The sequence below is a fragment of the Platalea leucorodia genome (assembly GCF_965183815.1).
Source record: "Platalea leucorodia genome assembly, chromosome: 13".
In the NCBI taxonomy this organism is placed as follows: domain Eukaryota; kingdom Metazoa; phylum Chordata; class Aves; order Pelecaniformes; family Threskiornithidae; genus Platalea; species Platalea leucorodia.
The window spans coordinates 16309385-16337240 of NC_138835.1; the positions used below are offsets into that span (position 1 = coordinate 16309385).

General features: G+C 68.0%; 3 protein-coding genes across 3 annotated transcripts; 2 read left to right on the forward strand and 1 right to left on the reverse strand.

The window, feature by feature from the left end:
• Positions 1–225: 225 nt before the first annotated feature.
• RSPO4 (R-spondin 4) lies at positions 226–7878 on the forward strand (the record flags this gene model as incomplete). Its single annotated transcript, XM_082325948.1, has 5 exons — positions 226–304; positions 3795–3983; positions 4193–4336; positions 4430–4615; positions 7805–7878. The coding sequence occupies 5 exons, from the start codon at positions 226–228 to the stop codon at positions 7876–7878; spliced, it is 672 nt and encodes a 223-aa protein (XP_082182074.1).
• A 2770-nt stretch (positions 7879–10648) lies between these two features.
• Positions 10649–19378, forward strand: ANGPT4 (angiopoietin 4). Its single transcript, XM_082326158.1, has 9 exons — positions 10649–11235; positions 15302–15457; positions 15709–15830; positions 16199–16431; positions 16823–16938; positions 17412–17513; positions 17592–17758; positions 18539–18669; positions 18759–19378. Exons 1-9 carry the CDS (start codon positions 10915–10917, stop codon positions 18917–18919), a joined length of 1509 nt encoding a protein of 502 aa, XP_082182284.1. The 5' UTR covers positions 10649–10914; the 3' UTR covers positions 18920–19378.
• A 3851-nt stretch (positions 19379–23229) lies between these two features.
• On the reverse strand, positions 23230–25972 carry FAM110A (family with sequence similarity 110 member A). Its single transcript, XM_082325816.1, has 2 exons — positions 25917–25972; positions 23230–24857 (listed from the first exon to the last, which is right to left on the reverse strand). The coding sequence occupies exon 2, from the start codon at positions 24786–24788 to the stop codon at positions 23772–23774; it is 1017 nt and encodes a 338-aa protein (XP_082181942.1). The 5' UTR covers positions 24789–24857; positions 25917–25972; the 3' UTR covers positions 23230–23771.
• Positions 25973–27856: the final 1884 nt, after the last annotated feature.

Below are 27856 nucleotides of genomic sequence, written 5' to 3' on the forward strand. Positions count from 1 at the left end.
CATGAGCGCTCCCCTGGCCTGACAGCCCCTGTCTCCCCGGGGCTCGACGGCTCATGCCACCTTAAAGCACGGCTGCGTGCCTGCGGCAGCGCCAGAGTAGGATGGTGTGAGCCCAGAGCCTCTCTCCTCCCTCCCACCGCCGCTCGGCTGGCTCTGGCAGGAGACGAGCCCACCAGCCGCTTGGATGATTTGATTTCTTCCCTGCCCGAAATTACTCCTGCCCAGATGCTGTGGATAATATTCATGTTGCTGTTATTCATCAGTTCCATGGAAATGCTCACGCAGAACCGATGGAAGAAGCAAGGTACGGTGCGCGCGGCCGGCTCGTCCCGCTCAGGTACCGCGGGGCGGCTCTGGGACGCGGGGCTGCCGGCCCCTGCCTCCCCTGCCAGCGCCGGAGCCGCCGGCGCTGCCTGCACGGAGCGGGCAGGAGGTGTGAAATGGGGCTGATCTATGCTCGGGACTGGAAGGAGCTGGGAACCAGCATCCTCCTGATCGGTCCCTCGGGCCGCTTTGGAGACTGGCTGTGTTCCCCTCTCAGTGCATGGCACGGGGCTGGCTCAGGGTAGGTGCGGGAAGAAGGCGATGCCCAGCCCCACGGCGTTGCCTGCCTGATGCCAGCCCTGCCCTCGGGGCTGGCAGGGGACAGGGGGATGCTGGCTGGCAAGGGGACCAGCTCTGCAAGCCCCAGGAGAGCTGGGCACAGTGGGGATAGCGCAGAACAAGCTGATTTTCCAATATTTCCCTTCTCTGCTTAACACATGAAGTGCACGGGGAGTAAAACCTCCTGGAGGGATGCTCAGAGCCACTGCAGGCACTGCCGGGGCCCCTGCCCTCTCCTGCCCCTGAGCAGAGGCACCAGCCGAGCCGCGGCTTGGTGCCAGGGCACAGGGCATGCACCAGCGCTGTGCCAAGGCCCAGGCACCCCTCCACTGGGCACCGGCTGATGTCCCCTGCCAGGCAGTGCCAGGCAGTGCCACCTGGCCGTGGGGAGCGGGGCCGGGGCTGCCGCTCGGCTCTGCACCAGGAGCGGGTCGGGTTTGGAACCGGCGTGTGCCGGGGTAGGGACGGGACCTGGCAGGACCAGGGCTCTCGGGGGCCGGGGCTGGAGCCCAGACAGCTTCCCCTGCGCTTGTTGCATGTTAAAGACGTGTGGAGTCTGTGCGCACGTGTGATTGTGCAGGTGGCCAGGCTGGCAGCCAAAATGCCTCTGATCAGAAACGGGCTGGCACCGAGAGGGGCTCAGGGTGCCGTGGGGCCAGCGCTCCGGCTGCGGGCGCTTGATGCCAAGCGGCCTGATGCTACGGGATGTGCGGGGGCCTCAGGTCCTGGCAGCACCCAGGGGTCTGGTCTCAGCTCCCTGCCTTGAACACGTGCTGTCTCTCCCTGTATAACCAGTGCAGAAGGGCCGGCGAGGTCGCCGGGGGCCGAGAGGGATGCTGCAGCACCCCACAGCCGCCCCACTGCCGCCAGGAGCTGCCTCCAGCCGTGCCCTGCTGCTGCAGAGGGATGGACTGGGCAGCCCAGTGCCCAGGAGCCTCCCAGTGCCCGCAGAGCCCACGGCGGCAGAGCTGGGCTTGGGGTGGGCAGCGATGGGTGATACCGCATTGATGTCCGGCACAGCCCAGGCCGGGAGCGCCCACCGGGGCACCCCAGTATCCCGTGTGCCCACTGTCCCAGCTAAGCCCAGCCCTGCACCCTGGGTCTGCAATTGCTGCCGGGCGGGGGGAGGTGAACCCACCACGCGTCCCTAATTTCCCCGGTCCCATGGTTTCGGTGTGATCCACGTCCCGTTGCGCGGCACAGCTCTCCGCCGGCTCTGCAGCAGCTCCCCGGCGTTGCTCCCGGCGGCAGAGGCGCGTGCCGGCAGCCCTGCCGTGCCGGCAGCCCCAAGGCTCGCAGGGCGGAGGAGTGGGACCCAGCCAGCCGAGCCTTCCCCCGGCTCCACACCACCGGGCTATTTTTAAAGCCAGTGATGGGAACAAGGCCCTGGAGCCTGCGCAGGGCTCCCCACCTTCCCTGCCCCAGATGGAGGGAGAGCGGCAAAAAAAAAAAATCATCAAAAAGAATGAGGGAAGGGAAAGAGGCTCATAAATCCCTGGGTCTCCAGGGAAGCCGCTCCAGCTGCAGCCAGGAACACAAATGTTGTCAGTGTTTGGTAAATATGTAACGGAGACCATAACAACTTAATGGATCCAAGGTGCTTTGTTAGCGCGCTCCCAGCAGATGCAGCCCTAACAAAGCTGCACCGCGCTGCATCCAAACCCCTGTGCCCCGGCGAGGGGACCGGGACGAGCCAGCTTGGGGACAGCCACACGGCACCGTGGCACCAGGGACCGGCTTGCACCAGGGAAAGTTGTGCCAGGGACCAGCAGACAGGGCTGCGAGGCATCGTCCGCCAGCATCTACCCGGGTTTCCCCAGCACCAGCCTCTGCTTTCCACCAGCCCCGGCCACCGCAGCTGTCGGGGCCTTCTGCTGTCAGCTCCCGGGGGTCAGAGAGGATCAGTGCCGGGGATCGCTCCCAGGGCTGAAACCTGTGTCCGTGCCGGGCAGCGCCCAGCGCAGCGGCTCGTTTGGCTCGCCCTCGCCCGCTCGGCTCTGCGGGGACTGAAGCTGCTCCCGGCACTTGCCAGGGCTCGGACCCAGGGGTCTGCATCAGCCCCCACCTGTCCCAGCCGCAGGCGCTGGGCTCTGCTCTGTCCAGGGCAGCCGCCTCCTTAGGCCTTCGCTACGTGCAAAAAAAAACCATCTTAATGCTCTAAGATCTGCTGGCAGATGGAGCCCGGGGCCCGAGCGTGCAGCGCCGGTGCTGCTGGCCCTGTCACCGCTGCACAACACGAGCCTTTGCTCAGGAGCTCCTGGGGGAGCCCGCGGTGCCAGAGCGAAGCGAATGCTTCCCAACACAGCCGGGCACAGCAGAGGCACCGGCTGCCTGCGCGCAGGAGCTTGGTGGCCCCTTACAGAGATGCCCAGCCAGCACGGGGGTGAAAAAAGACACTGGGCACAGGTAGCCCCCAGGGCTCGGGGCTCAGCTACCTGGCTCCCAAAGTGTCCCGGTGCCAGGAGCATCCCTCCAGGCTGCATTTCTCTGGGCGCAGGGAGCAGGCTCAGGGAGGAGCAGCGGTCGGCAGGGTCTCCGTGGGCCCCATCAGGGGCTGCAGGCTGACGGGGGCTGGCACCCCATCCTTGTCCCTGGGAGCAGAGCCCGCCTCGGGGCTGGCTGCTGTCACCCAGGTCGGCAGCACTGCAAAGGCAGCCAGGGAGGCAGTGGATGCTCTTGAGCAACCAGACAGATCCTTATCTTGGCTCCTCTTGAGAGTTTCCAAAACGCTCTTTGTCCCCTGACACTTAACAGGCATCAACTAATTAATCCAGGTCAGAGCATATTTCTGCCCGCTGACCAAGCTGTTGTTTAGCTCGCGTTAGGATGCTTCCCACGGGAGGTGCAGGGCTGGCGTGGGGACAGGGCTCCCTCGGCACCCTTGGGCGAAGCTGCGCGCGAGGTGAACCCTCAGCCCTGGGCCTTGGGGGGATGGAGGCAGCGATGCCCGAGCTGAGTGCAGCGGGGAGCGATGGCTCTGCGCGTCCCTGAGCTGCCAGCCCGGGGAGAGGCGGGGATTTGGGGAGCGGAGGAAGGTGGGGAGGCGTCTGCAGGGAGATGGGACAGTGCTGTCACCCCCGCGGGTCAGAGAGGGGCTCCCACGGGGCTGGGACCCTCCCCAGAGCCTCGGCCGCGCTGTGCACATGTGCCATAGCCGTGCCGCAGCCCCTCTCCATCCTTTGTCCCTGCAGCGAGCGCCGGCCTGCTGGAGAACTGCACGGGCTGCGTCCTGTGCTCGGAGGAAAACGGCTGCATCACCTGCCACCACCGGCTCTTCCTGCTCATCTGGAGGGACGGCATCCGCCAGTACGGGATGTGCGTCCACACCTGCCCTCCCGGCTACTTCGGCGTGCGGGGTCTGGAGGTCAACAGATGCACAAGTATGTCCCGCAGCAGCCGGGGACGCGAGAGCCGGGGGCAGCTGGGCCGGGGGGCTTCCTCCCCTTTTCCCCTGCCCAGAGCTGCAGCCCGGACCCCGCAGGTTTGCAAAGGGCTTTGGGTCCCCGGTGGGTACTGGGGCTGCTGGCTCCGGGCTCGCCGCCTGCCGGCCCTCGGGCTCGCCCGGCTGACCAGCCCTCCTTCCCGGCAGAGTGCAGGTCGCCCAGCTGCGAGAGCTGCTTCAGCAGAGACTTCTGCATGAAGTGCAAAGACAAGTTTTACTTGCACAAGGGCCAGTGCTTTCGGCAGTGCCCCCCCAGCACCACGGCGCAGCCCGGCACCCGTGAGTGCCAAGGTAAGCAGCGCCTGCACCCCATGCCCATGGTCCCCGGGGACATGCCCGGTGCTGCATGGTCACCGTCCCCCCCCGCACCCCTGTCCCCCGCAGAGACGTGCGAGCTGGGGCCCTGGAGCAACTGGAGCGCCTGCACGCACGAGGGCCAGACCTGCGGCTGCAAGTGGGGTGTGGAGACGCGGGTCCGGGAGGTGCTGGGGGCTGCCCGGGAGGAGGGGGCTGCCTGCCCCGCGCTGCTGGAGACGAGGAAGTGCCGCATGAGGAAGCACTGCCCGGGAGGTGAGCACCGCGCCGCCCGCCGCCCCCGGCCCCGCGGCTGGCTTCGTGCCCCTCCAAAGCGAGCCCCACGGCGCGCGGCGGGAGGGGGGCGGTGGCGGCAGTCCAGCAGAGGCCGGCGAGCCTGGCTGTCATCTCCCAAGCATTTTGAGGCCGCTGGCTGTAACTGTGCAGTTCTGGAGAAAGCCGCCGTCTCAGGCACATGTGCTGAGCAGCTCTGGCGCTGGCGCTGGCGCTGGCTGCGGGGCTGGCGGGGACCCCCGTGGGCAGCACGTCGGGCTGGCTGCTCCCACCCGGCAGCCCCTGAGACTGCCTGGGACTGGCCGGCATCCCTTCCACCGCCGGGTTGGGACGGGCGCTGGCGTGAGCCGCCGTGGCGGGACGAGGCTGCCGAGCTCCGGCTCCCATCCTGCCACGCTTGCAAAGGGAAAGGCATGGCCGGAACTTTCTGCCTCCCAGTTGTGAATAACAAGGGTTGAGACCCGCGGGGGAGGTTTCTGCAAAAACCTCCGAGACCCCACAATACCGTCAGCGCTCGTGGAGCTGGAGGGCATCACCCAGGGGATTTCTGATGGCCAAGGCTTTGGGAGACACCCCCAGGCCAGGGTCCTCCTCCACGGCTCGCCCAGCCAGACGTTTGCCCCTGCTGCTGCGCCTCCTCCCACCGTGGCAGCACCGCATCCCCCGGGCTGGGGGCTCCCGGCGCGCGGCTCCCCGCCACCGCTGGCAGCGCCCAGACCTGGCACGGGGTCCAGCGGGCGGCGTGGGCACGGGCGCGTGGCCGGCCATGGGAACCAGCAGGCGGCTGATGTCATTTTTGGATGCAACCGGCTGGACCGAAGCTATTCTAATAAATCTCCACTTAATAACTGGCAGAAAGGGGGACTGCATGAGATACCGATCTGTAGGGCCTGAGCCGCCGGTGCAGAATTTCGCAGTTCGGAGCTGCGGGCTCACTGTGCGCCATGGGACACGCCAGCCGGCACCGCCAGCGCAGTGGGGGCCGAGGGCGGCGGAGGAAAGGACTGCGAGGGGGGGAAGAGAAAAAGGATGGAGAAAGCGGGGCAAGAACAGGAGGCATGTGTGCTGGGGCTGGGCCTATGGAGCCAGGACAGCGGCTGCATCTCAGCACCATCAGTCATAAATAATATTTTCCTGCTGACAGCACGGAGGAGCTGATTCCCATCCCAGCCCGGGCCCCGACTCACAGCTTTGGGGCGCCAGGTGGCATCGATTTCAGGGACGTTCCCCTCCCTGCCGGGCTGTGCTGGCTCTGGACCCGGAGAGCTGGTGACAGTTTGATGTGGCAAATTTGGCGTGGGAGGACAGGCCGCTCCGGAGCACAGTGTCCCACGGCGCGGTGCCAGGCGCCCATGCCCAGCCCTGCCCGGCACACAGCAGGTCCTGGTTGTGGGGACCACGGTGCCGGCACTTCAGAGACGCCCTGTCTTGTGGGGTGACTGGGAAGGCAATGGCACCCCGGTGAAGCGCTCGGCCTCCTGGCTCTGCCTGGGCGCCCGCTCCTGCATGCTGGGAGCCCTGAGGCCACGGGGATGGGCTCAGGGAATGGCAGGGCTCCTCGCTCGAGCCTGCTAGCTGTGATCAGCTCCAGAGCCGAGTCTGGCCCCGAGAAGGCAGAGGGAAATCCCTTCAGTGCCCCACGAGCAGCCCCCGCTGCTTGCTGCCCTGGCCGGGCGGGCAGGAGAGGGCAGCCCCTCCGTGTCTGGCAGCCCGGCCTCGCCGCCGGCTCCCGGGCAGGCTGCTCGGTGTCCCCGCCGTGGCAGAGCGTGCGTCTGCCCTTGCTCCCAGGCTCCCGCCCGCCCGGCCAAGTGCTGGGTTATGGGATCCAGATGCTGGAGGAGGATGGCGAGTTCACTTGATGCAGCCGAGACACCCCCGGCCCCGGCGAGCTGGGGAAGGCAGCAGGACCCGACCGTGTGGTGAGAGATTTGTGCCACCACTTCTGAGCCATCCCCGGGCGGCTGGAAGGGAGAAGCATCTGCGCTTGGCCGAGGCACAAAACCCCTCATGCTGCTGTAAATCTGCCTTGTGTGTCTGCCGCGCTCTCCAGACGCTTGGTGTTCGTGCTGTGCCCTCTCCTTTGTGGGTGGCAACTGTCTGGGAGATCAGAGCCGAAAAACAGAGCCAGGCAGGAAAAGAGCTGGAGCCCTCGGAAAGGACCGGCCACAACAGCACTGGCACACACGGCACCGGCCGGCTGCAGTCCCCGTTCCCCTCGTGCTGGGGCTGCATGGGAAGAGCGGCACTGGACACCCCTGTGTCTCCTGGCTTGGGCTCAGGAGAGCACGTGGTGGGCGCAGGAGTAGAAGCGGAGGTGAAGCGGCCAGGTTTTTGGGCAGCCATCCCGCTCCCCATCATGGGCTTCCCTTCCCGTCGGAGCCCGTGGCACGGCGGGGCTTATCCTGCAGCCCTGTTTGATATCTCGGCCCCAAACCCCTCGGCCAACGGATCCAGGAGCTGGAGGGTGCTTGGCGCAGCCCCTCGGAGCACGCAGAGATTTGGGTCCCAACCGCCTGACCGCGCGGCACCGTCCCTGGCAGGCTGCCAGCAGGTCGGCCTTACCGGGACGTGGCCGGGCTCCGCCGGCACGTGGGTTGTGCCGCCTGGACAGGGAGCATCCCCGCAGGGAGGGCATCCCCAGGGAGATGATTAGCGCCTACACATGGATGCACCCTGAGGCCTCCGCGCTTCCCACCGTGCCCAAACCCTCCCGGGGGCCAGCTGGGTCCTGTGCAAGCCCACGGTGGTGGGCACCACCGCCTTCTCCAGAGCAGAGGCACAGCCGTGGCCTGCGGCAGAGCCGGGCATGGCCACGGCATCAATTTGGGACATTGGTGCAGCCACCGTCCTGCTCCGACATCCCCAGTCCCTGCTCAGAGAGAAGCTGGGGTCTCTCCGGGCAGCCCCCCCGGCTTGGTTGAGCCGGTCCCAGCCCATTCCTGGAGATTTTGGGGGTATCAGGATTTAGGGTCTGGGCATGGGAACCAGTGGGAGAACGCGTCCATGCCACCGGCACACCCGGACTCTGGGGTCCCCCAAATCAAGAAGAGGGTCCTGTGCTAACACTCGGGGGGGAATGCGGGATCCGCATCCCATGGATGGGGCTTGGGCCGGATCCTGCTGCCCGGCTAGCAAGCGAACCCTCCTTTTCTCCTCCTTTTTCTGTTCCAGAGAAAACCGAACCCAAAAATAAAGGCAAAAAGCGACAGAAGAAGCCGAAGACAGAACCGCACACGGGTACCTAGCGGCACCAGCACGGGAGCTGGGGCAGCGCGGTGGGAGCCGGTCAGGAGCTCTCCGTGCCGCCGGCCGGCTCCCACCGCGCTGCCCCAGCCGCATCGCCCCTGTTTTTCCATCCACAAAAAAATTGCACAATTTTCTCCCCCCCCCTCCCATTTTCTTTTGAGACAATTTATGGCCTGTAAAACATTTCCTTTTCAGAAAATCTAATTTGCAGTGTCCAAAGCAATGCCCTGGGGCTCGGGGAGGGGGTGGCTCCTTTATTTTTCTGGTTTTCCCTCTCCCCTAGCCTGCTCGGTCCCTTCCCTTGCTCCGGCTGGGTGGGATGGGGTTGATCCAGGGGGTTGGACCCCACTGATGAAGACGATGCCTGCCTGGGTACCGTCCCCCAGGGTGGGAGATGCCCTGTCCCCATGGGGTTCTGATTGCGCAGGGGCGCACATCGCGTCACCGAGCTGCTCCGGGTGCTGGTTACAGACATCCCCGTGTCACTCACGGCAGCCCAACCTGGTGCTCAGCATCGCCACCGGCACAACCATGGGCCAAATCCTGTCGTCCTTGGGCTTGGAGGGCAGCGGGACCCTCAGGCTGGGAACCCTGCTGGGGACCATGCTGGCCCAGTGCTCGGCATCCCCACCGGCACAACCGTGGGCCAAATCCTGCCGTCCTCAAGCTCACAGAAGGGCTGGAAGAGCTTCTCTCCCCAGCTGGATGTGGGCACAGGAATTTGGGGTCGCTGTGGCCATGGTTGGTCCGGGACAGGGGCGTGCACAGTGCAACTGCAGCTGCCGGAGCGAGCCCGGACAGGGGATGCTGCTGCCTCCTGCATCCCCCGGCCGGGATGCGCTGGGAGCAGCCACCGCAGCCCCCTCCCAGCCATCCCCTGGGGCACGACCCGGCGGTGCTGAGCCCGGCCATGCCAGTCCGTCCTGCCAAGCCGGCTGCCACGCTCACGTCGCCTGCAGAAATAAACGGTGTACGTCCGTGAGGCACGGAGGGCTGTATCAGCGTATTTAACATGTGTTTTGCTCAAATTGCTGCCTCAGCTGCAGGCATCTCTGTACGTGGGGGTTTCCCGGGGTCAGAGACCCCGTCCCTGCTCCGAGCGCGGGCAGGGGGAGGCCGGGTCTGGCAGTGGGGTGTCGGGGCTGCTCAGAGCCTTCAGGGTGAGAGCGCTGGGTGTCAGCATCGAGCCGGCCCCAGGAGCCAGCACGAAGCTGCCGTAGCAGCTCCTCCGTTCGCTTAATGTCAAATAAATGTATTAAACCTCCGGCGTCCCTCTCGCCTCCCTGTTTTTCTCATTTCCACGAGGCACTGCTGGAGAGGGACGGGGATGCCGGCTGCGGCCATGGCGTTACCGCTGCAGCCCCCCGCCCCACTGCCGGCTCGCGGCTCCCCCGGGGGTGCGGGAGCAGCTGCGCCCCTCCGAGCCCCTCCAGCACACGGCCGGACCCAGACCCTGAGGCGGAGGGGAAAGGCAGCCACCGGCACCGGACCCCTCCATCCCATAACCTGCAGCCACCTGTGCCCCGCAGCATGGCTCCCAGTGTGGGGGCACCCAGCCCCGGCCCCCAGGCATCGGCGGGGCTGGGGAAAGATTTTATTTTAAAAGTTTTATTTAAAGGATCACCAGCATCGCTCGGTGCCCGAGCCAGTGGCTGGAGCCAGTGGCAAGCAGTGTCACCAGGACTGCTGCCCGCAGGTAGCCCGGGAGCAGCGCTGCCGCCGGGAAGCACCAAGAGGCTCGTCTGGCTGGTTGCTAATTGCAGTGAGGGCACCAAGTCTCGCAGGGGTCCCCCGCAGCGATGCCGGGCCCAGCCATGTAACCCGGTTACTGTGAAGGCACAACCACGGCACGCTGGCCCCGCGGCAGCTCCGGCATTTCTCGGGGGGCTGGAGCACCCCACTCACCGGCAGCGCTGCTCCATGCTGCAGACAGTGCTCCCACCAGCTGCTCCAGCACCGGCGCTCACAGCATCCCCGGCCATCCCATGGGGACCGGGATGGCAGCGGCGTCCCTTCCCTGGCCCCACGGCTGTGTGAGCAGCCCGGCATGTGGGGCCTCGTGCCCCCCGTGCTGGGAGAAAATCACCCTCTCCTGAGACGCGTGAGCATCCCCATGCCCGGGGCAGCCCACTCTCCCGTGCCAGCCTGTCCCCACCACTGTGACTGTCCCCTCCTGGGGGAACCAGCCTAGAACTAAGCCAGCACGTAGGCTGGCAGCCGCGGTGACCCCCGGCTCTGGTGGGTGCCCGTCACACGCAGCCATCCCAGCCCCCAATGGGCACCCCGAGCCCTGTGCAGGGTCTGGCGGGGTCCTGCCAAGCTCCGCCTGGGACACAGCCCCCGTCCCGGTCCCCACGGGCTCGTCCCACGGCCAGAGCAGCCAAATCCAGGCCTGGCTCCCTCCAGCGATATAAATAGCCGGGACGTGGGGAGGGAGCTCCGCTCCCTCGGATGGGGGTGTCCCGGGGGCGGCGGGTCCCAGCGGGTGCTGATCAAGGGGGACTTGCTGGGTGCCAGGGCCGGAGGGTGGGAGGGCTCGGTGCTAGCGTGGGCAGCTCAGCCCCGCTGGCTGGTGGTGCTGCCGCGGCGCTGCCCGCCCTGGGAGGTGCAATGAGCTGCGCAGAGAACGGCCAGGGGCCTGGCGGGTGCGTGGAGCCGGGGGAGGGACAGGGGCTGCGTGTGCGAGTGTGTGTGAGTGTGTGCGAGACATTTATAGATCACGTGTGAAACTTGATCTCCCCGCAGTGGGCTAGGAGGAGAGAAAAAAGATAGAAGTATTGTTTTTAAACAGATTTTTTCCTTTGTTTTTCTTTTTTTTTTTTCCTCTCTCCCCCTGCGAGGGTTGCGGCTGCCTGGCGATAAAAGGCCAGGGCGGCGGGAGCTGGCTCAGAGGGAGGAAATGCCGAAATCGCAGCGTTTCAACTTGGTGGCGAGCACCCACTGACCGTCGTGGCCGCCCGGGAGGTGCCGGCGCATCCCCGGCCACGGCACCCCGCTTTCGCCCCCCAACCCGGCACCGCGGGGACCCCCCGGCCATGCGGGTGCTCAGCCTTGGCCTCGTGGTCCTGACCTGTGCCACGACGGCACTGTGCGCAGCCGGAGCCCTGCGCCGGGCACTGGAGGGGGGCGGCCGCCGGCGTTACCACCGGGTGCAGCACGGCCACTGCAGCTACACCTTCGTGCTGCCCGAGGCCGACCCGCCGCCCTGCCCGCCCGCTCCCGCCGCCCCCGGCCCCGCCAACGCGCTGCTGCAGCGGGACTCGCCGGCCGCCACCGCGCACGCCGGCCACGGGGCCACCCAGCGCCTGCGGCACCTCGAGAGGATCCTGGAGAACAGCACCCAGTGGCTGCTGAAGGTAGGGTGCGGGGCGGCGGGGGGACGGGCAGCAGGTCGGCACGGGCAGGGGTCTGCCTCCAGCACCCAAGCGCTCGGCATCCCCACGCCGGCTGCCCACCGCGGCTCTCTGCATGCCTCCGACGGCCAGAGGCAGAGCTGGGTGCACGGGAGGGTTCGTGCCCACCCGAGCAGCAGCGCTGCGTCCAGGTCGGTGTCTCCCCTGCAGGTTTGCAACCTGGGCCTGATCCTGGCCCATCTGCACCGGGTGCTGTCTCCTCAGAGGGGATGGGTGCTGTGGGTGCTGCAGCTTGTGAGTGCTGCAGCCCGTGGGTGCTGCAGATCACTGGTGCTTGCCGCTGCAGCTGTATTCCCCTGCCGTCCCTGCCGTGGCTCCTCGTGGTCCCAGCCGGGACCCAGCTGGGTTCTGGGTCAGGATGTGGCCCTTTGGAAAGCCCTTGGGAGGGGTTTTGGCAGGCGGCAGAGCGAGGGATGGAAGGGCAGGGGCCACCGAAACCTCTCCAGCTTCATCGTTTTCCCACTTATGGTCTTTGCAAAAGCTCCTGGCACTTGGTGAGACTTTGAGTGGGACCCGTGGCTCCTGGGCGGCCCCGCGGCGCGTGGGCGGGTGGGTGGGTGCAGGGTGAGGGTAGCGGGGTGCTGCACCAGAGGGGCTGCGTGCCCGCGGGGTGCCCCCCGCCCCGGCTCGCCCCGGCCCCGCCACCCGCGGCAGGAAGCGGCGTTTCCTTTCCGAGGGCTCGCGGGTGCCGGTGGAGCCCCCGCTGCCGAGCGCGGCCGCCTGCGTCAGGCCCAGGAATAGCTCCTGGCCGGCTCATCCCGGGGGACGCCTCCCCGGGGGGCTGTAAACCCCACATTCCGGCAAGGCAGTGGCACCAGGACCCTGATAAGAGGGCAAACAGCTTGTCCCCAGCTGTCCCCAGCCCTCGAGCCAAGCGGCATTGCCAGCACCACGTCCTCGCCGTGTCCCACCGGGGTGCAAAGGGATCTGCGTGCCTCTGCACCCCAATTTGCTGGAAGATCGCCCCGGCTGAGCAGGGCCAGCGGTGCTGCAGGACGGTGCGTGCTGAGCCCCCACAGCCCTTGGGGACCAAGCAGGGGGTCCCGGGGGTGGCCTGCACTGGCCATGCTCCTTGGGGACCCTCTCCTGGCCACTGGCCATGTGGGGACGGCGGGGGCAGGAACAGGCAGGCGCAGGGATGGGCAGGGCTGGCCCCTGGCCCCTCAGCCATCCTAGGCGACAAATTCCTCAAAAGCTGGGAAAACACTGAGCCACTGCTCCACTGAAAGCCAGCCCGGGCTGTCGCAGGGCGAGGGCAGCCTTTGGGCATGGCCGAGCAAGGCGGGGGGCCGGGGGTCCCACCGCAGGTGCCCATGGCCCTGCCCCAGTGCAGGCAGCCGCGGGCAAAGCGGGGCTGCACATCTGGGCAGCTGTGGGCAGCAATGCCCCGCACTGCAGCCCCAAGGAGCAGGAGGCAGTGAGGCACTGGGCAGCCAGCATCCCATCCCATCCCATCCCATCCCATCCCATCCCATCCCGTCCCGTCCCGTCCCGTCCCATCCCATCCCATCCCATCCCGTCCCGTCCCATCCCATCCCATCCCATCCCGCAGCATGGCCCCTCCAGCAAAGGCAGATTTTAGCTTTTTTTTTTTCTGTTGTTCTTTGGCTTTCCTAATTTAACCGGAGCTGCCCAGGGAGGCTTGTTTTGGTCGGGCTCCAGGCCTGAACAAACAACCCAGGGCTCAAAGGAGGCATCGGCTTCGGGGACGGATTGTAAACAACATTGCATCCCTGTCTGCTCTGCCCTGGCCCTGGGGAGCCCTGCCGGGTGCCCCCAGCACCCAGCTTCCCTAAGGGACCCCATCCACAGCACTGGGGTGCTGGTCCCCCCTCCTCATGTGCAGCCCCCGCCATGACCGGGAGGGACAGGGACATGGCGAGGAACCGACACGTGGGGACATGCAGCGTCTGCCGTCCCATCGGCCGTTCCCATCTCAGGAGGAATTAATTTTAGTTCAAACACAAACATTTGATGGAGCCACCAGGTCTGGGGGGGGGGTTCGGGGCGGGATGGGGTCCCCAGCAGGGCAGTGGCAGGTTGGCAGCTCTGGGGCACCTGTGGCACAGGGGCTGCTCCCCCTGGCATGGGTGCAGGGGGCTTCCCCCCCACCTCTGGCCCTGGGGACTCCCCAGCTTGTGCGTGGGGGATGCTTAGAAACGCTGGGGCTGGATGGGGACGGGGAGAGGGGAGGGATGCAGCTGCAAGAAGGTGGCACAGGACCATCCAGCCATGGCCAAGGGGTCCCCAGCACCGGGACAGTGGGGTGGCCGGGGTTCCTCCTGCTCCAGGGCAGAGTTTTGGGGTGACCCGCAGCACCATGGTCCCCCCTGGCCACTCTGCCCTTCTTGGTGAAGAATGAGGCTGGTGGGACCCCTCGAAGCCCAGGCGAGCCCAGCTCACTTCAGCACCCACGGGGCGAAGGGGGGATGAGCCCGGTTTCCCTGCCCTCTGCACGGAGCCTCTCCCGCTTGGGTGCCCTGTGCCACCCGTGGTCGGGGCTGCTGTGCCCCCCTCCAGCCTCAGCTGCTCCCGGGGAGCTGCCGGGGCCGGGAGCCGGGGCTCATTCTCCAGCCGCACGCAGCCCTCCCCATGCCAGCCTGACCTTTTCCACGGGTATGTACTGCCCTCGGGCTGAGAGATATGCTTATTTTTAAAAAAAAAAAAAAAGCAAGATTGAGAGGGAGAAAAGGCCTCCCCGAGCCCTGTGAAGCAACAAGATTAACGACGTGCTTAAAGGGAAACTCTCCAGCAATCACTCAGCTCGGGGAAATGTTTTCCAGACGCGGCTCTCCGACCTTTCCCCGCTTCCTCCCTGCAAGCACGTTCCCGCTAGGGAAAATCCCTGGGGAAGCGGGGTGCAGGCAACGCAGGCCGGGATGCCCAGCCCCAGGAGGCTCCTGCCCGCCATGGGTGCTCGCGGTGGGGTGATGGTTTCGCCGCTGCCCAGGTCTGAGGAGGAGGGAACGGGGCCTCACTGCTGCCAGCGAGATTTCATCATGCGCAAACAAGTGCAGAGCCAAGCCCAGCGCCCTGGCGCACTGCCGAGCATCCCGGCCCCGCTGCCCGCCCGCCATGTCACCTGGGAGAGCACCAGCCCACCCCGGCCGGTCCCGCCTGGTCCACAACCCCACGAGATGCACGGGGATGTGGGGCTGGGAGGTCGGGCAGGGAGCAGGACCCGGGCGGCACGGGGCCAGCAGGATCTGTAGGGCGGGGGGAGCCGGGCAGCCCCTGTCCCCTCTCGCTCTCGGGGGCTGCCCGGCACGGGGCTGCTTTCCCAGCGTGGGCGGCAGCACGGCCTGTTCCGCTCCCCGCGGCCCCCGCCGAGGGACCATGCCCCCGCCGAGGCCGTCACCCCCGGGAGGAGCCGAATGGGAACCTCATGGCGGGGCGGCCAGAAATAGAAAAGCCTTTGGGAAAGGCGGCTCCCCCGCGGGCTGGGAAAGCGGAAGCAACATCTCAGCTGTGTCCGCAGCCGGCTTCTTCCCAGCCCTGAGCGCTTCCCCATGGCGGGGCAAGCACCGGGTGCCGGACACCCACCTTCCCCAGCCGATGATGGCTCCCACCATCCTCATCCCCAGCCCTGGGAAACCGATGGCTGGGGGCTGGCAGCTGATGCCGATGCTGATGCCGATGCCAGCCGCTCCCTGCCCGTCTGCTCAGCACAGACCACGCTGGCCGGGCAGCAGCCCCAGCTTGCCAGCAGACCTGGGCGCACACAAGCCCGTGCCAGGTCCTGGCGAGAGGAAACGGGCTGGCACCGCAGCCCAGGAATCTTGGCAGCCGGTGCCCAAGGGGGCTCCCCTGCGGCAGCGCAGCCCGCGGGCAGCTCGCTCTGTCCTCCCGATAAGCTTCAAAGGGCCCCGAGATGGGTCGTGCCATGCTGAAACGCTCCCAGGGATGTGCCTGGGGACTGTGCCGAGCGCTGCCAGGCTCAGCCGGGGTGCCGAGGGAGGACCCGGCAAGCTCCCCGAATGAGCCGCCGCGTCCCCGCTCCCCTCTGCAGCTGGAGAGCTATATCCAGACGAGCATGAAGCCAGAGATGGCGCAGCTGCGGCAGACAGCGGTGCAGAACCAGACCGCCACCATGCTGGAGATCGGCAGCACCCTCCTCAACCAGAGCGCCGAGCAGAGCCGCAAGCTCACCGATGTGGAGGCCCAGGTAGGGGGTGGCTGGGATGCGTGGCACGCGTGGCACGCGTGTCCCCATGTCCCCACCACCCCCAGGACTGTGGCGGGTGACATTTCTCTGTTGCTAAAAGTGCAGCAATTCCCCAAGGTGATGCATGGTTTAATGCACCGGTGTGCAGAGGTACCGGGATTGTGTGCCGGGGAGCCGCAAGCCCGGTGACACCGAGGACGTGGCGCGGCCCTGGCTGCTCACGCCGACGCTCCCCTCCGCTCCCGGGGCAGGTGCTGAACCAGACGTCACGCATCGAGATGCAGCTGCAGGAGAACTCCCTGTCCACCACTAAGCTGGAGAAGCAGCTGCTGCTGCAGACCAACGAGATCCACAAGCTGCAGAACAGGAACAAGTAGGGCCTGGGGCGACCCGGGGACCCCCACAGCCACCGGCCCCCGGGGGGAGGCTGGTCTCTCCCCTCCCAGGAGTGCGGCTGCACTTTGGGGGGGCTTGAACCCCTCCAGGGCCTGGCTGGGGTCCCTGGGGGGTTGCATAGCCCCAGCACAGCCCCTTGGGCTTTGATTCCCCTTAGCTAAGCCCGTCCCAGAGGTGCCGGGGGGGTGCGAATCGGTGCGTGCAGCAGGGGACGGGGACAGCTCTGGGTCCCTGCAGACATGCTGGGGCACTGCAGCCGGGGCTGGGTCTGTTCCGCTGCCCGCTCCCTGCCCGGCTGCTCGGCACAGGCACAGCCACCCCGTCACCGCTGCCTCCCCCTTTCAGCATCCTGGAGGTGCGGGTGCTGGAGATGGAGGCGAAGCACCAGGCGGAGCTGGCGGGGGCCCGCTCGGAGAAGGAGAAGCTGCAGCGCCTGGTGAGCCGGCAGAGCGGCACCATCGAGGAGCTGGAGAAGTCGCTGCTGGCCGCCAGCGCCAACACCAGCCTGCTCCAGCACCAGCAGCTCCAGCTTCTCCAGTCGGTGCAGAGCCTGGTGCGCCTCGTCTCCCAGGGCAGAGGTGAGCCGGGGCGCGCAGGCAGGGCGCAGGCAGCGGGAGAGCTCCTCGCCCCCACCATGAAGGTGCAGGGCCCCCGTGCTCAGCTCAGGCGTGGGTGACTTCACCCCAAAAATGAGTGCTGGATTGCATCTGAGGAGCAGCTCCGAGCCCACAGGGGAGGGTCCGTGTCCCGACTCCGTCCCCAGCCACGGTGAATCCCCAGGCTTAGGCTGGCGGCAGCCCCAGTGCATTGCAGCCGCCGTCTCACCCAGCCCCAAGGAGACAATATGGAAGAAAGAAAAATAATCCGTAGGCACAAAAGCATCCAAAGGGAGCGGGGAAGAGCAACAAAATCAGGCAGGGCTGCGGCACCAGCGGGGTTTCTGCCATCTGACTGTCCCCTCTGCCGCAGCCCCGCCGCCCGGGCAGGAGCAGCTCTTCCAGGACTGCGCCGAGGTGCGGCGGGCGGGCATCCGTGCCAGCGGGGTCTACACCCTCCACATCGCCAACCTCAGCGAGCCCAAAAAGGTGAGCGCAGACCAGAGAGGGCTCCCACCACAGCATCCCAGGGTGCTGCTGACCCCAGGGCCACCCAGTGCCACCCAGTGCCCACTAGCCCCATCCCACAGTGGGTATCCCTGTGGGATGGGCGCATCCCAACCCCTCCTGCTGGGGCAGTGCCCCCCACCCCGTCTGGCCGTGGGGACTGAGGTGCCTCAGGGGCTGCAGAGGGGGTGAAGGGATAGAATTGATTTTAAAGGCACCCCCGCAGGCCACCCGTGAGCACCGTGCCCCAGCCCCTGCCCACAGCCCTGAGGGAGGAGAGACCCCCCAGCCAGGCACTGGGCACAGCACGTGCTCGCCAGCCCCTCGGCAAGCTCTAGCACCCACACAGCACCCCTGCTGAGCTGCCCAGCCCGGGGGGGACGCACCCAGCAGCCCACCCCGAGCCAGCCCTCGTCGCCGCGCTCTGCAGCCTGTCCCGGCTCTCCCCGCTGCAGGCGTACTGCGACATGGAGATGGACCGAGGGGGCTGGACCGTCATCCAGCTCCGCGCCAACGGCAGCCTCAGCTTCCAGAGGAGCTGGAGGGAATACAAGCAGGTCTGCACCCACCTGGGGATGGGGCACCCTGGGGGCACCCCAGGCACCCCGTGCTCACCCATCCCGCTGCTCCCCCAGGGCTTCGGGGATGCGGCGGGTGAGTACTGGCTGGGTAACGAGGCCGTGCACCTCCTGACGAGCCAGGCGCCCTACGCCCTGCGCATCGAGCTGCGGGACTGGGAGGGCGGCCAGGTCTATGCCCACTACGGGAAATTCCAGCTGGGGAGCGAGCGGCAGCTTTACAGGTAGGAGAGAGGCACCGCGGGGGCGGCCACCCAGCCCTCCCCGTCCCCAGCGCTCCCCGAGCCCCATGGGCAGCGGTGGCCATGGGCAAGGGCTGGCTGCGGTGGGCAAGGGCTGGCTGCGGTGCCCCGGGGAGGTGCATGGCCCTGGGTGGTGCAGGATCATACGAGGCTTCGCTGGGATTTCCCCAGCGGAATTATGGCTCGGCAGAGCTCCTCCCCAGGCACCGGGGGACATTGCTGTGCCACCCACTCCTTCTTCTCTCCGTGGGCTCCTGAGAACCCAAAGTAGATTTTAATGCATGAAATTGCATCAAGGCAGTGGGATTTCCCATCGCAGCCGGCAGCCGGGCACGGTGCCAGCAGGCAGCCAGGGCACTCGCACCGCAGCTCGATGCTGGGGCAAACGGGGGTGACACAGCCGCAGCCGCCGGGTGTTCCTGGGGTGCCGGGCATCCCCAGGCTGCTACACCCATGTCCGGGGAGGGATGCTGCGCTCCTGCCGCCAGGCTCGCCAGGACGGCGTGTGCTCCCAGGAGCATCAGCCTGGCCATGGGCAGGAGGGGTGGCAGGCAGCTGGGTGCTTTGGTGCTGGGCTGGAGATGGGACCAGATCCTGGAGATCTCCTGCATCCCATGCATGCAGCAAGTCAGCCCCCCAGCAAAGGCATCCCATGGCCTTCAACCCGCCCCGAGCAGGGCTGAGGGGCTTTGTGACCCCCCCAGCCGCAGCCAGCCGGCACTGATGGTGGCCGTGGCCACGCTGTGCTGGGCCGGGCGGCAGGCTCTCGCTGCAGGACTACAGCGGCACGGCCGGGCAGCAGAGCGGCATGGCGCTGCAGGGCACCCGCTTCAGCACCCGCGACGCCGACAACGACAACTGCCTCTGCAAGTGCGCCCAGATGCTGTCGGGAGGTGAGCGAGCAGGGCAGGGATGTCACCCACACAGCACCCATGGGTGCCCACCCGGGATGCCACCCTCCCACCCTGCTCCTTCCTTGCAGGCTGGTGGTTCGACGCCTGTGGCCTCTCCAACCTGAACGGCATCTACTACCCAGCCCGGCACAACATCCGCAAGCTCAACGGCATCCGCTGGCACCATTTCCAGGGGCCCAGCTACTCCCTGAAGGGCACCCGCATGCTGATACGACCCGCCAGCTTCTAGCACGCCGGCGGCCGGCGTGGCACCACGACCGGTGCCAGCCTGGCACGGAGGGAGGGGGCCAGGAGGGGGCCGGGAGAAGGGATGGCTGGGGGACACTGAGCCCTCCCAGCCGCTGCAGGGAAGCTTTTCCCCCAGTTGTTATTTTTTTACTCTTTTTCATCCCATCTTCCGAGATCCTGGGCGCCTTGGAGAGGGGCTGGGCCTCCAGCTCCCCACACCACCTCCTTCACCCAGGGATGGGGGTCCAGGACCCCCCGGGACCCCCTGCGCACTCAGCTCCAAGGCACAGCGGGGGCTTTGCCTTTTCTGTTTTAGGGCATTGCAAAGCCCCCACCGTCCCGCTTTCCCTGCGGGATTAGGGGAGCTGGTGGGGATGGGGGGCTGGTGCGAGGGGCCCGTGCCATCCCTCCTTCTTGTCCTGCATGGGCACGGCCGTGCAGGGGGACATGGGTTGTCCCCTTCCATGCACACGGCCCAAGCCACCGTCCCCATGCATGGCAGCACCGGCACTGCTCCTTGCAGCACCCGGCTGGGCATTTCCAGCCCCTGGGGGTGGGTGGGAGGAGCAGGGGGTCTTTGGGAGCCCTGGGGGTCCGTCCCTGGGCTGGGATGGCCAGCAGCCCCATGCTGGGGGGGGGCAGTGCTGGCAGGGGGCTGGCAGAGCACCGGGCCAGGCAGGATGGGGCTGAGGGGGCCACGAGTGGGGAGGGGGCTGCGGTTTGAGATGGGGCTGGGGGCCAGGAGGTGGTGGGAAGGGTCCTGGGGGTGGTTTTTGGGGGGGTCTGAGCTGGGGCAGGGGAAGGAGGGAGGGAAATGGGGGTGCATGGTGGGGTTGGATACGTGGGGAGGAGTGGGGCAAGGGGCCAAGACCCCTCTGCACCCGCAGCCCCCCTGCCCGCGGTTGCGTTGAGCCGGCAAACCCACGCTGAGGGCACTTTTGGGAGCAGGCTGGGAAGAGCGGGCGCGGAGCAGCGGGGTCTCCGCCGGCAGCAAGGGCCCCGTGCCCACCCCCGAGCTGCCGCAGCTTGGGCTGGAGCCGGTTTTATTTTTGTACTGAGAGATATTTATTTTCCAAGAGTCAGTGGGGAGGGAGTAGGCAGGGGGGTCCCTGCACCCCACCGCCCCAGGGCAGGCACCAGTTCCCCCGCTTCAGCAACTGGGACAGAAGGGTGGGCAGAAGGGCTGTGGGACAGGGCAGGACGGATGGATGGACCCTGGGCATCCCCCGGGGACCCTGAGCCCCGGGCAGCTCGGTGCACGAGTGAGCCCGTGGGAGGGCAGGGCTCGGTGACACTCGGTCACAACCTGTCCCTGTCACCCTTCTGCAGATGTTCCTGTCCCCTTGCAGTACCTGTCCCCGTTCCCCTCGGCTCTGTTGCCCCTAGAAGTCCCCTGTAGCCCGGTGGCAGCTCCCCACAGCACCCTCACCCCAGGGGGGCAGGGGTGCCCCACTGGGTCCCCAGGTCCCCTGTCCCACTGGGTGCCAGGAAGCCCTGGGGACTGGTGGCAGCGGTGGCAGTGGTGGCAGCTGCCAGGGTCCTGCTGCCTCCGTGACACCCAGCCACCCCAGTGCCCCCCTCCCCAAAACGGGCCCGGGCAGGGGTTCGCTGCCACCTAACCCTGGCTCCCGCCGCAGCTCCTGGGGAACAGGGCCAGCGCCCCAGGGTGGGGCGAGGGACACGGGGGCGCACTGTCCTCCCCGTTGGGACAGTGTGACCGCTGGCAGGGTGCTGGCACCGGCACCGGCTGCACGGGCGGCAGCGAGGAGGTTCCCGACGCCTTGCCCTCAACGCCATCCCGAGGCATTCGCTAATTAACAGTGATTAAAGCACGTGATGTAGTTGGCACTTCCAGAAGATGCTCATCAGTGGGGCTGTGCGGAATAATTAAAAAATGGAAAATACGGGGTGGGGGGCCACCCGGGAGCCTCACCCTGCTCCCAGCGAGCGGCACCGCAGGCAGCAACCGCCCCAGCACGGCTGCGGGCCCCGGCCCCCCAGGTCCCCCCGGCTGGCGCGGCGCGGCTGCACCTGGGCCGGGGGCTGCGTGCCAGGCAGGGGGTGGCCCCCGCCCCGGGGTGCTGGGCCTGGCTCCCCAGACTGGGGTGCTGCCGGTTTTCTCTCTCTCCCGGCCGCCTGCAGCTCCTGCCTGCACATGGGGCACCCATGGGAGACCCCAGCATGGAGGGGCGAGGGCGATGGACACCCTCCCTCTTCCCTAGAAATAACAGACGGGCTCAGCTGCGGCTCCCCACCGAAACCGGAGCAGCCGAGAAGCAGCTGCCAGGGAAAGTGATAGGGAGCGCTGGGGCCATCCTGCTGTCCCCAGCAGGGACAGGCGAAGGGGACATTGCCGGGGGGGCACGTGTCGCCTTGCCGTGGCTCCGCCAGGGTTTCATGCAGGCAGTCCCATGGGTGCGGGGTCAGGTGCAGACTCCTGCCTCGGGAACACGGCTCCTCCTGTGCGTGCACACACGCATGCACACAAACACGTGTGCACATAAACGCATGTACACACAAGCATGCATGCACACTTGGACACACATGCACACGGGCACGCACGCACACACAAGCACACAGGGCTTTGGACAGCCACGCAGCCGCGGCAGGTCCCGGCCACGCAGGTCACGGGATGCCAGAGCGAAGCCGAGGGCCGGCAGCGCCTGGAGGGGCCCGGCAGGGCCCCCCCTCCTTGGCAATAACAGCAAATTTAGACCAAGCCCTGGACACGCCGGGCTGAGGAATCCGGCAGCGCAGCTGGTCCCAGCCGCCGGCGGGGATCCAGTTCCCGCAGAGCTTTCCCCAAGGGTGAAGCCCAGCCCCAAGTGGGTGCCTGGGGTCCCCGTCACCCCCTGGTTTCCCGCTCCCCGGGGAGGCACCCGGTGCCCCACGTGCCGTCATTAAGGATCCCTGGGTGTGCGCTTCCTCCCCAGCCCGGTTTGTCAGCCTGACTCACGGGCCAGGTGCCGTCCCCGCACCCTGCCCGCGCGCCCTGGGCAGCCGGACCTGCCTGGCCTCCAGCGGGAGCTGCACCGATCCTGCACCCTGGGCAGTGGCTCTGGGTGGACGTGCATGGTGCAGGAGCCAGGCTGGGGTGGGAAACCCTTCATCCCCGCGTGGGCTTTTTTGGGGACCCCAAGTGCCGGACGGAAGCCCCGGTCAAGGGGAACCCTGGTGCTGCCATGGCCAGCAGCTGCCAAGCCCAGGCTGTGCCGGGGGCAAGCGCTGGTTGGGGTGGGACAGGGTGGCAGCGGCTCTGGCCCCTTCGAAAACGAAACCTGCAGGCCTGGGGCAGGTGGCTGGACCTTGTCCCCAGCCCATCACCGCCACCATGCACGTGGCATTTGCCAAGCAGCACCCGCACCAGGCAGGCTGGCTCCCTGCAAGTGTGGAGCCGTTTGCAGCCATGGCCCCATCGCCGCGGCTGGAGCCGGAGGGAGGCAGCGGCAGGGCCAGCATCCAGGTGGGGTTCCCTGGGTGCAGGCGCTGGTGGCTTTGGTGCCACCTTCCCCAGCAGCCACCTGCCCGCGTGGGCTGCACCAGCACGGCAAGGAGCAGGGGGAATCTCACCCCACAGTGCCAGCGGCCGCCGTGCTGCACGAGGCTGCCTCGGGATAACGCACGGGCGTTCTTCATCTTCAAAGCGCTCCCTGCGCCGACTTTCATCCTCATGCCTCCCCAGCCTGCCTGGGAGGTCTCCGCTATCACCACCCCCATCTTGCAGCCCCGGAGGAGCCGGGACTCGGCCAAGCTCAGCAGCGCTTTGCCGGAGCGGGGCGAGGAGGCAGGGGAAGGCTGGATGGTCGGCACGGTGCTGGCTGCGGCACAGAGGGGAATCCCGCCGGCCAGGGCTCTGCCGGGACCTGCCGGACCCAACCGCCGCCCCCGCTGTGCCTGCCGGGCCCCGTGCTGGCACGCCGTGGCACAGCACCCATCGCTCCCGCCGGCACCCGGCAGCTCAGCACCGCCAGCCCCTGCTGAGCCATGGGCACCCCGAGGGTCCCTGCCCCGTCCCAACCTGCACCGCCTCGAGAGACAGCAACGCACACGGCCTCCAAAGCACAGAGATTTAATATCTGTGTTATTATTCTTACTAGATTTTGCACAGATCAAACATCAGAAAAAACAGTAGAAATGAGGAAGAGGCCACCATAACCGTCGTCCTCATAAATAAGAGGGCCCAGGGTGCCCGGAGCTGTGCGCCTGCTGGCACCCAGGAGGGGACACAAGCGCTCGCGACACCCACACACACCCGCAGCCCTGGGCTGCTCGAGGGGGGGTCGGGTTTGCCCCCCTGCAAAGCACCCCGCTTCTCCCAAACCTCCAGTGTGAAGATGGGGGCTGCCAGGATACGGCCCCCACCCCAGGCAGGGGGGCCCTCTCGGTGGAGGCTGCAGGGGGGCAGCTCCTTCCCCAGGAGCTGCTCCGCACAGGGAGGGACCAGCCCCTTACCCCCCACCCATGGGTGCTGGCGAGGAGCAGGGCAGGCAGGAGCTTCAGGCAGTGCAGGCAGGAGACCACACACAGGCTCCGAGGGTGCTGGGGCCCAGCCACGCACCCAGGGACACACGTGTCCTATGCCCTCCTGCAGGCTGGCGGGGACCTGGCTCTCCAGTGCCGGCGCGGGGGCCTGACAGAGCCAGAGCCAGCGGGAAGGATGCCACCACACCGGGGCTCTGCCAGCGCCGCTGTGGCACAGGGGGCAGGGGAGCAAAGGCAGGGCTGGGTTCGAGGGTCCTGTCACCACCGGGAGGTCCCTGCTCCTCCCGGGGCACAGCCTGAGCTCCCTCCCCGTCTGGCATTGCCTGCTCGCGAGCAACCTGTCCCCGGCACCCACCGCCACCGCGGCACTGCTACACATCGGAGACCTGCTGGGGCTCCCTGGCCTGGTGCAGTCCGTACAGCCACTTGATGACGCGGGCGTTGCGCTCGATGATGGAGATGCCGTAGGGGACGCGCTCAGCTGGCCGCCCCTCCGGCGTGGCGGCACTGGGCGGCGAGCGGCCGCCCTCTGAGCTGGCCGTGCTCACGCTGTGAAACTTGAGGGACACGATGTCAGAGCTGGCACGGGCGAAGCGCTCGGCGCCCATGTCCTGCACCTCCTCGGGGTCGAGGCCACAGTAGTTGAAGAAGCGCTCCAGGTCGGCGGTGGCCCGCGAGAGCCGGTCGCTCAGGTCCGACTTGGAGCGGTGCAGCATGGGCTGCCGGCGGGCGCTCTCGGGGCGGGCAGGTGAGCTCCGTGCCGGGGCCGCAGGCAGCCCGCCTGGGATGGGGGACCCAGGCACTGGAGTCACCTGGCCCCGCGGAGCCCCGCAGGGACGAACGTCCACCCTCCGTACGGCCACGCTGCCGGGGGGCTTGGCAGCAGCGGGGCTTTCCGGTGCCTTGCCAGCACCCTCCACCCCGCTGCTCAGCGCCGCCGGTGCCTCCACCCTCCACTTGCGCTCCCGACCCAGCGGGCTCTCCGTCTTGGAGAAGGGGCTGTCGCAGAGGTTGATGAGGTTGTTGAGGATCTCCAGGTCAAGGGATGTCTTTGGGCCGCCAGCCTCGGCACGGCGCGGCCCCGGGGGTGCCCTGCGGCTGGGGGTGAGCACAGCCCGGCGCACCCCCGGGGTGAAGAGGGGCTGCTTGAGCAGCGGCGGCTTCACCGGCTCCTGCTTGGTGCTGGCAACCTGCTGGCTCTTCACGTACTTGGCCTTGTCGGCCTCCAGCCTCTCCACTGCGCTGGGCTTCCCGGCACCCGGCTCGGCACGCCGGCGGAAATACGCGGGGCCCTTGCGGAGGATGCGGACCGGCATGGCTGAGGTGAAGGGCGCCGTCACCGTCACCCCCTTCATGGCATCGCTGGCTTGCAGCGCCTCGACGGGCATCCTCTGCGCTGGCACCGGGGCACGGGGTGGGCGGCCGCCACGGGCAGCGAGGGGCTCACGTGCTGTCGGCTGCAAAGAGGGGCTGGAGTGAGGGGCGGTGGCGGTGGCTGGCTGGCGGGTGCTGCCTGCCTGCCTGGCCCCTGCCTGCCTGGCCCCTGCCCGCGCCACGGCCCCACCGTCAGACAAAGGCTGCACGGGGCTGTGCGGTGCCGCACTGTCTGCGCCGGCCGCGCCGGGCTTCCTATTTGAAGGCAAGGACCACGCCTCCGTCCGCCGCCGAGGCCTCCCCGAAACATCCCCTGGCCAATCCGTGGAGCAAGCCTGCTTCAAACCGCACCCGGACCAATGGGGCCGGTGGGGAGGGCACCCCGGCCCTGGCGAGGGGCACCCCAGGGAGCACGGCCGGGGCGGAGAGGGGTGGTCTGGCCCAGCACCCCTCGCTGATGCTCTGCCCACATCGCCTGCGCCCAGGGGTGCATTGCCCACACCCAGGGGTGCATCGCCTTCACCCAGGGGTGTATCCCCCGTGCCCAAGGGTGCATCACCCACCCCACTCACCCACCACCCTGCCAGGCTGGGGGATTTTGGGGCTCCGCTCCCTGCAGCTCCCTCAGCTCTCAGCACCCTCGCAGGCTCTGGGGTGGCTCCCAGGTGGCTCCCAGGCTCCCCGCTCCCACCCCGGAGCCCCTTGGAAAGCACCGGCAGGGGTTTCCAGCCGTGCTTCCCCGGCCAAGGTGGGCCAGGAGCGGCGCTGGGGCCCCGTGCACCCCATGTCCTTGGACCCCTGCCAACTCCAACGAGCACAACCGCCCGCCGCAACGGTCACACGGAGGCACCGGCCCGCCCACAGTGGGGGGGGAGCCAAACCAGCCCCGCACCCCTCTGCACCCCCCTGCCTGGCTGCCCCCAACGCCCCTGCCCGGCGGTGGGCACAGCCAGAGGTGCCCCAACGCACAGAGGGGCGCAGGCAGTGGCAGGGCGCGCAGGGGGACGTGCGGGGTCAGACCTGCCCCCGCCTCCCCGTCCCTCCCCATCGCCCTTCCCGAGCTGCCCTGAGAACCCCCCTGGGGGTCCCGGCTCGGGGCACAGGTGAGCCCCGGGGAGGCAGCAGCAAGCCCCGGCACTCACCGGCAGCGGCGGTGGGCACGGCAGGGGCCAGCGTGCCGCGGCCCCGAGCAGGCTGCTGTCACCCTCAGCCGCTCGCTTGCGTGCACAACTTCCTGGGTGCAACCCAGGGCCCGTCCCAGCGTTGGCCACGGGCGGCAGGAGCCAGCCCTAGCACCCACAGCACCGCGCCACGGCCACGCCGAGCCACCGCCGCGCTGTCTGCAAGCCCGTGTGCGCCAGCGTGTCGGCCCCGGCCCCCCGGGGTCCGGACCCCGATGGGGTCCCCACGCAGCAGCCACCCCGGCACACAGTGCATTCGTCTGACGCGCTGTGACGGATGAGCGGCCTGGGGGACGCTGGCTGTCCCTGTCCCCGTCCCCTGCCCACGGGGACGTGCTGCCTTCTGACCTGGAAAGTGTCTGCAGGGGGCCGGCCAGGCGTGGGGACAGCTGGGGACGGTCCCAGCACCAGCACAGACCCTCCCGCCTCCTCCCCGGGGGCGGCTTTCTGCACCCCTCTGCGGGGAGCCCAGCGCAGGGGCGACCTGGGGACAGAGCCAGCAGTGCAGGGCACCCACGGCCTCGCTGGGCAAGGACGGGGACAGGCAGGGCTGGCAGGGCCCCCCCATGGGAGCCGTGCTTACAGCCCCCACGGGAAGCAGGGCCCCACGGCCCCGCAGCCCAGCTGGTGCCAGGGACCGGGGCAGCGGGGAGCACCGGCTGCCAGCCAGGTGCCCGTGCAGCAGCACCCCTCAGGTCCAGCACCACCCAGACCCCGCGCCCCATGGCAGCACCCTGCCGATGGCCTGCCCCGCTGCCCTCGTACCCTGTGCCCGGCGCAGGGAGGGCTCCCTGGCTTGGCACAGTGGTGCAAACGTGCCCCCTCGGGCAAGGCAAAGCAGGGACATGTCCCCACGTCGGGCGCTGGAGCTCAGCTCGGTGCCAGAGGCTCAGCCCCGGGGCCAAGCCATGGAGGGGATGGCTGTTGGGGCGCAGGGACGAGGACAGCCGGCCACCAGCACAGCCACCTGCGGCCGGCGTGGGCTCCCCTCCCCTGCCTGGCCATCAAGGATGGCCCGGCCGGGCACAACCTGCTGCTCCGCATTCCTGCGGCGCTGAGCTGCCTGCCCTGGCATGGCCGCGCTGAGCCGGGCTGTGACAAGCCCAGCCGAGCCGAGCTGAGCCACCCTCCAAACAGCCCCGAAAACACAACAACTTTATCCCGTGCCCCAAACCCGCCTGGAGCGTGGGGACCCGAGTGCCAGGGCTGACAGCCCCGCTCCTGCCAGGCGATGCCCAGCCGCGACCCCAGCTCCTCTCCCTCCTGGTGTGGGCAGCCCATCCCGCTCGCTGGGCACACCGGACCACCTCCTGCCTGGAGGCAGCCGCTCCAGAGAGCCGTGCCGGGAGACGTGCTGTTGTGCCTCCCGCTCACCGGGTGACCCAGCCCCACGCTGCCGGCACAGGACCGGCACAGGACCGGCACCACCTCTGCTGCCTACCTGGATCGGCCCTGCGACGTGGGAGCCTCCTCGGCGCAGCTCAGCTGCCAGACTGCTTCTCCCCACGCTCGTCCCGGGGGTGTCCTGGTGTCCCTGCACCTCCTCCTCCCCAGCCACGTCTTCCCCTTCTCCTCGCGGGACGGCGGCTGGCGGGGCGCTGGAGCGGCTCCGCACCGCGGCTGCTCCCACTGAGTCAGCGCCAGGCGAGGACGCCCTCCGAGGCGGCTCAGCGCTCACATGGGATTAAAACCACAGGACATTCCTCCATGCCAGGCTGCGTCACGCAGCGTGACGGTAGCCGGTGACGTCCCAGCGCGAGTGCCGGTTCAGTCCATGGTGCCGGCTGGGCAGCGCGGATGCACGGCCTGAGGTGCTCACACCACCAAAGCCAAAATGCCTCTGGACGTCCCCTGCCCGCTGCAGGCAGAGGGCCCTGATGCCCTGCCAGGGCTTCAGGGAG

What these genes read in the sequence shown, in the direction of transcription:
- FAM110A (XM_082325816.1), bottom strand. Translation starts at nt 24,788, where the DNA reads ATGCCCGTCGAGGCGCTGCAAGCCAGCGATGCCATGAAGGGGGTGACG.
- ANGPT4 (XM_082326158.1), top strand. Translation starts at nt 10,915, where the DNA reads ATGCGGGTGCTCAGCCTTGGCCTCGTGGTCCTGACCTGTGCCACGACG. An exon ending in CCTCGTCTCCCAGGGCAGAG is followed by an intron (nt 16,432 to 16,822) that starts GTGAGCCGGGGC and finishes CCTCTGCCGCAG; the next exon opens with CCCCGCCGCCCGGGCAGGAG. An exon ending in ACCTCAGCGAGCCCAAAAAG is followed by an intron (nt 16,939 to 17,411) that starts GTGAGCGCAGAC and finishes TCCCCGCTGCAG; the next exon opens with GCGTACTGCGACATGGAGAT.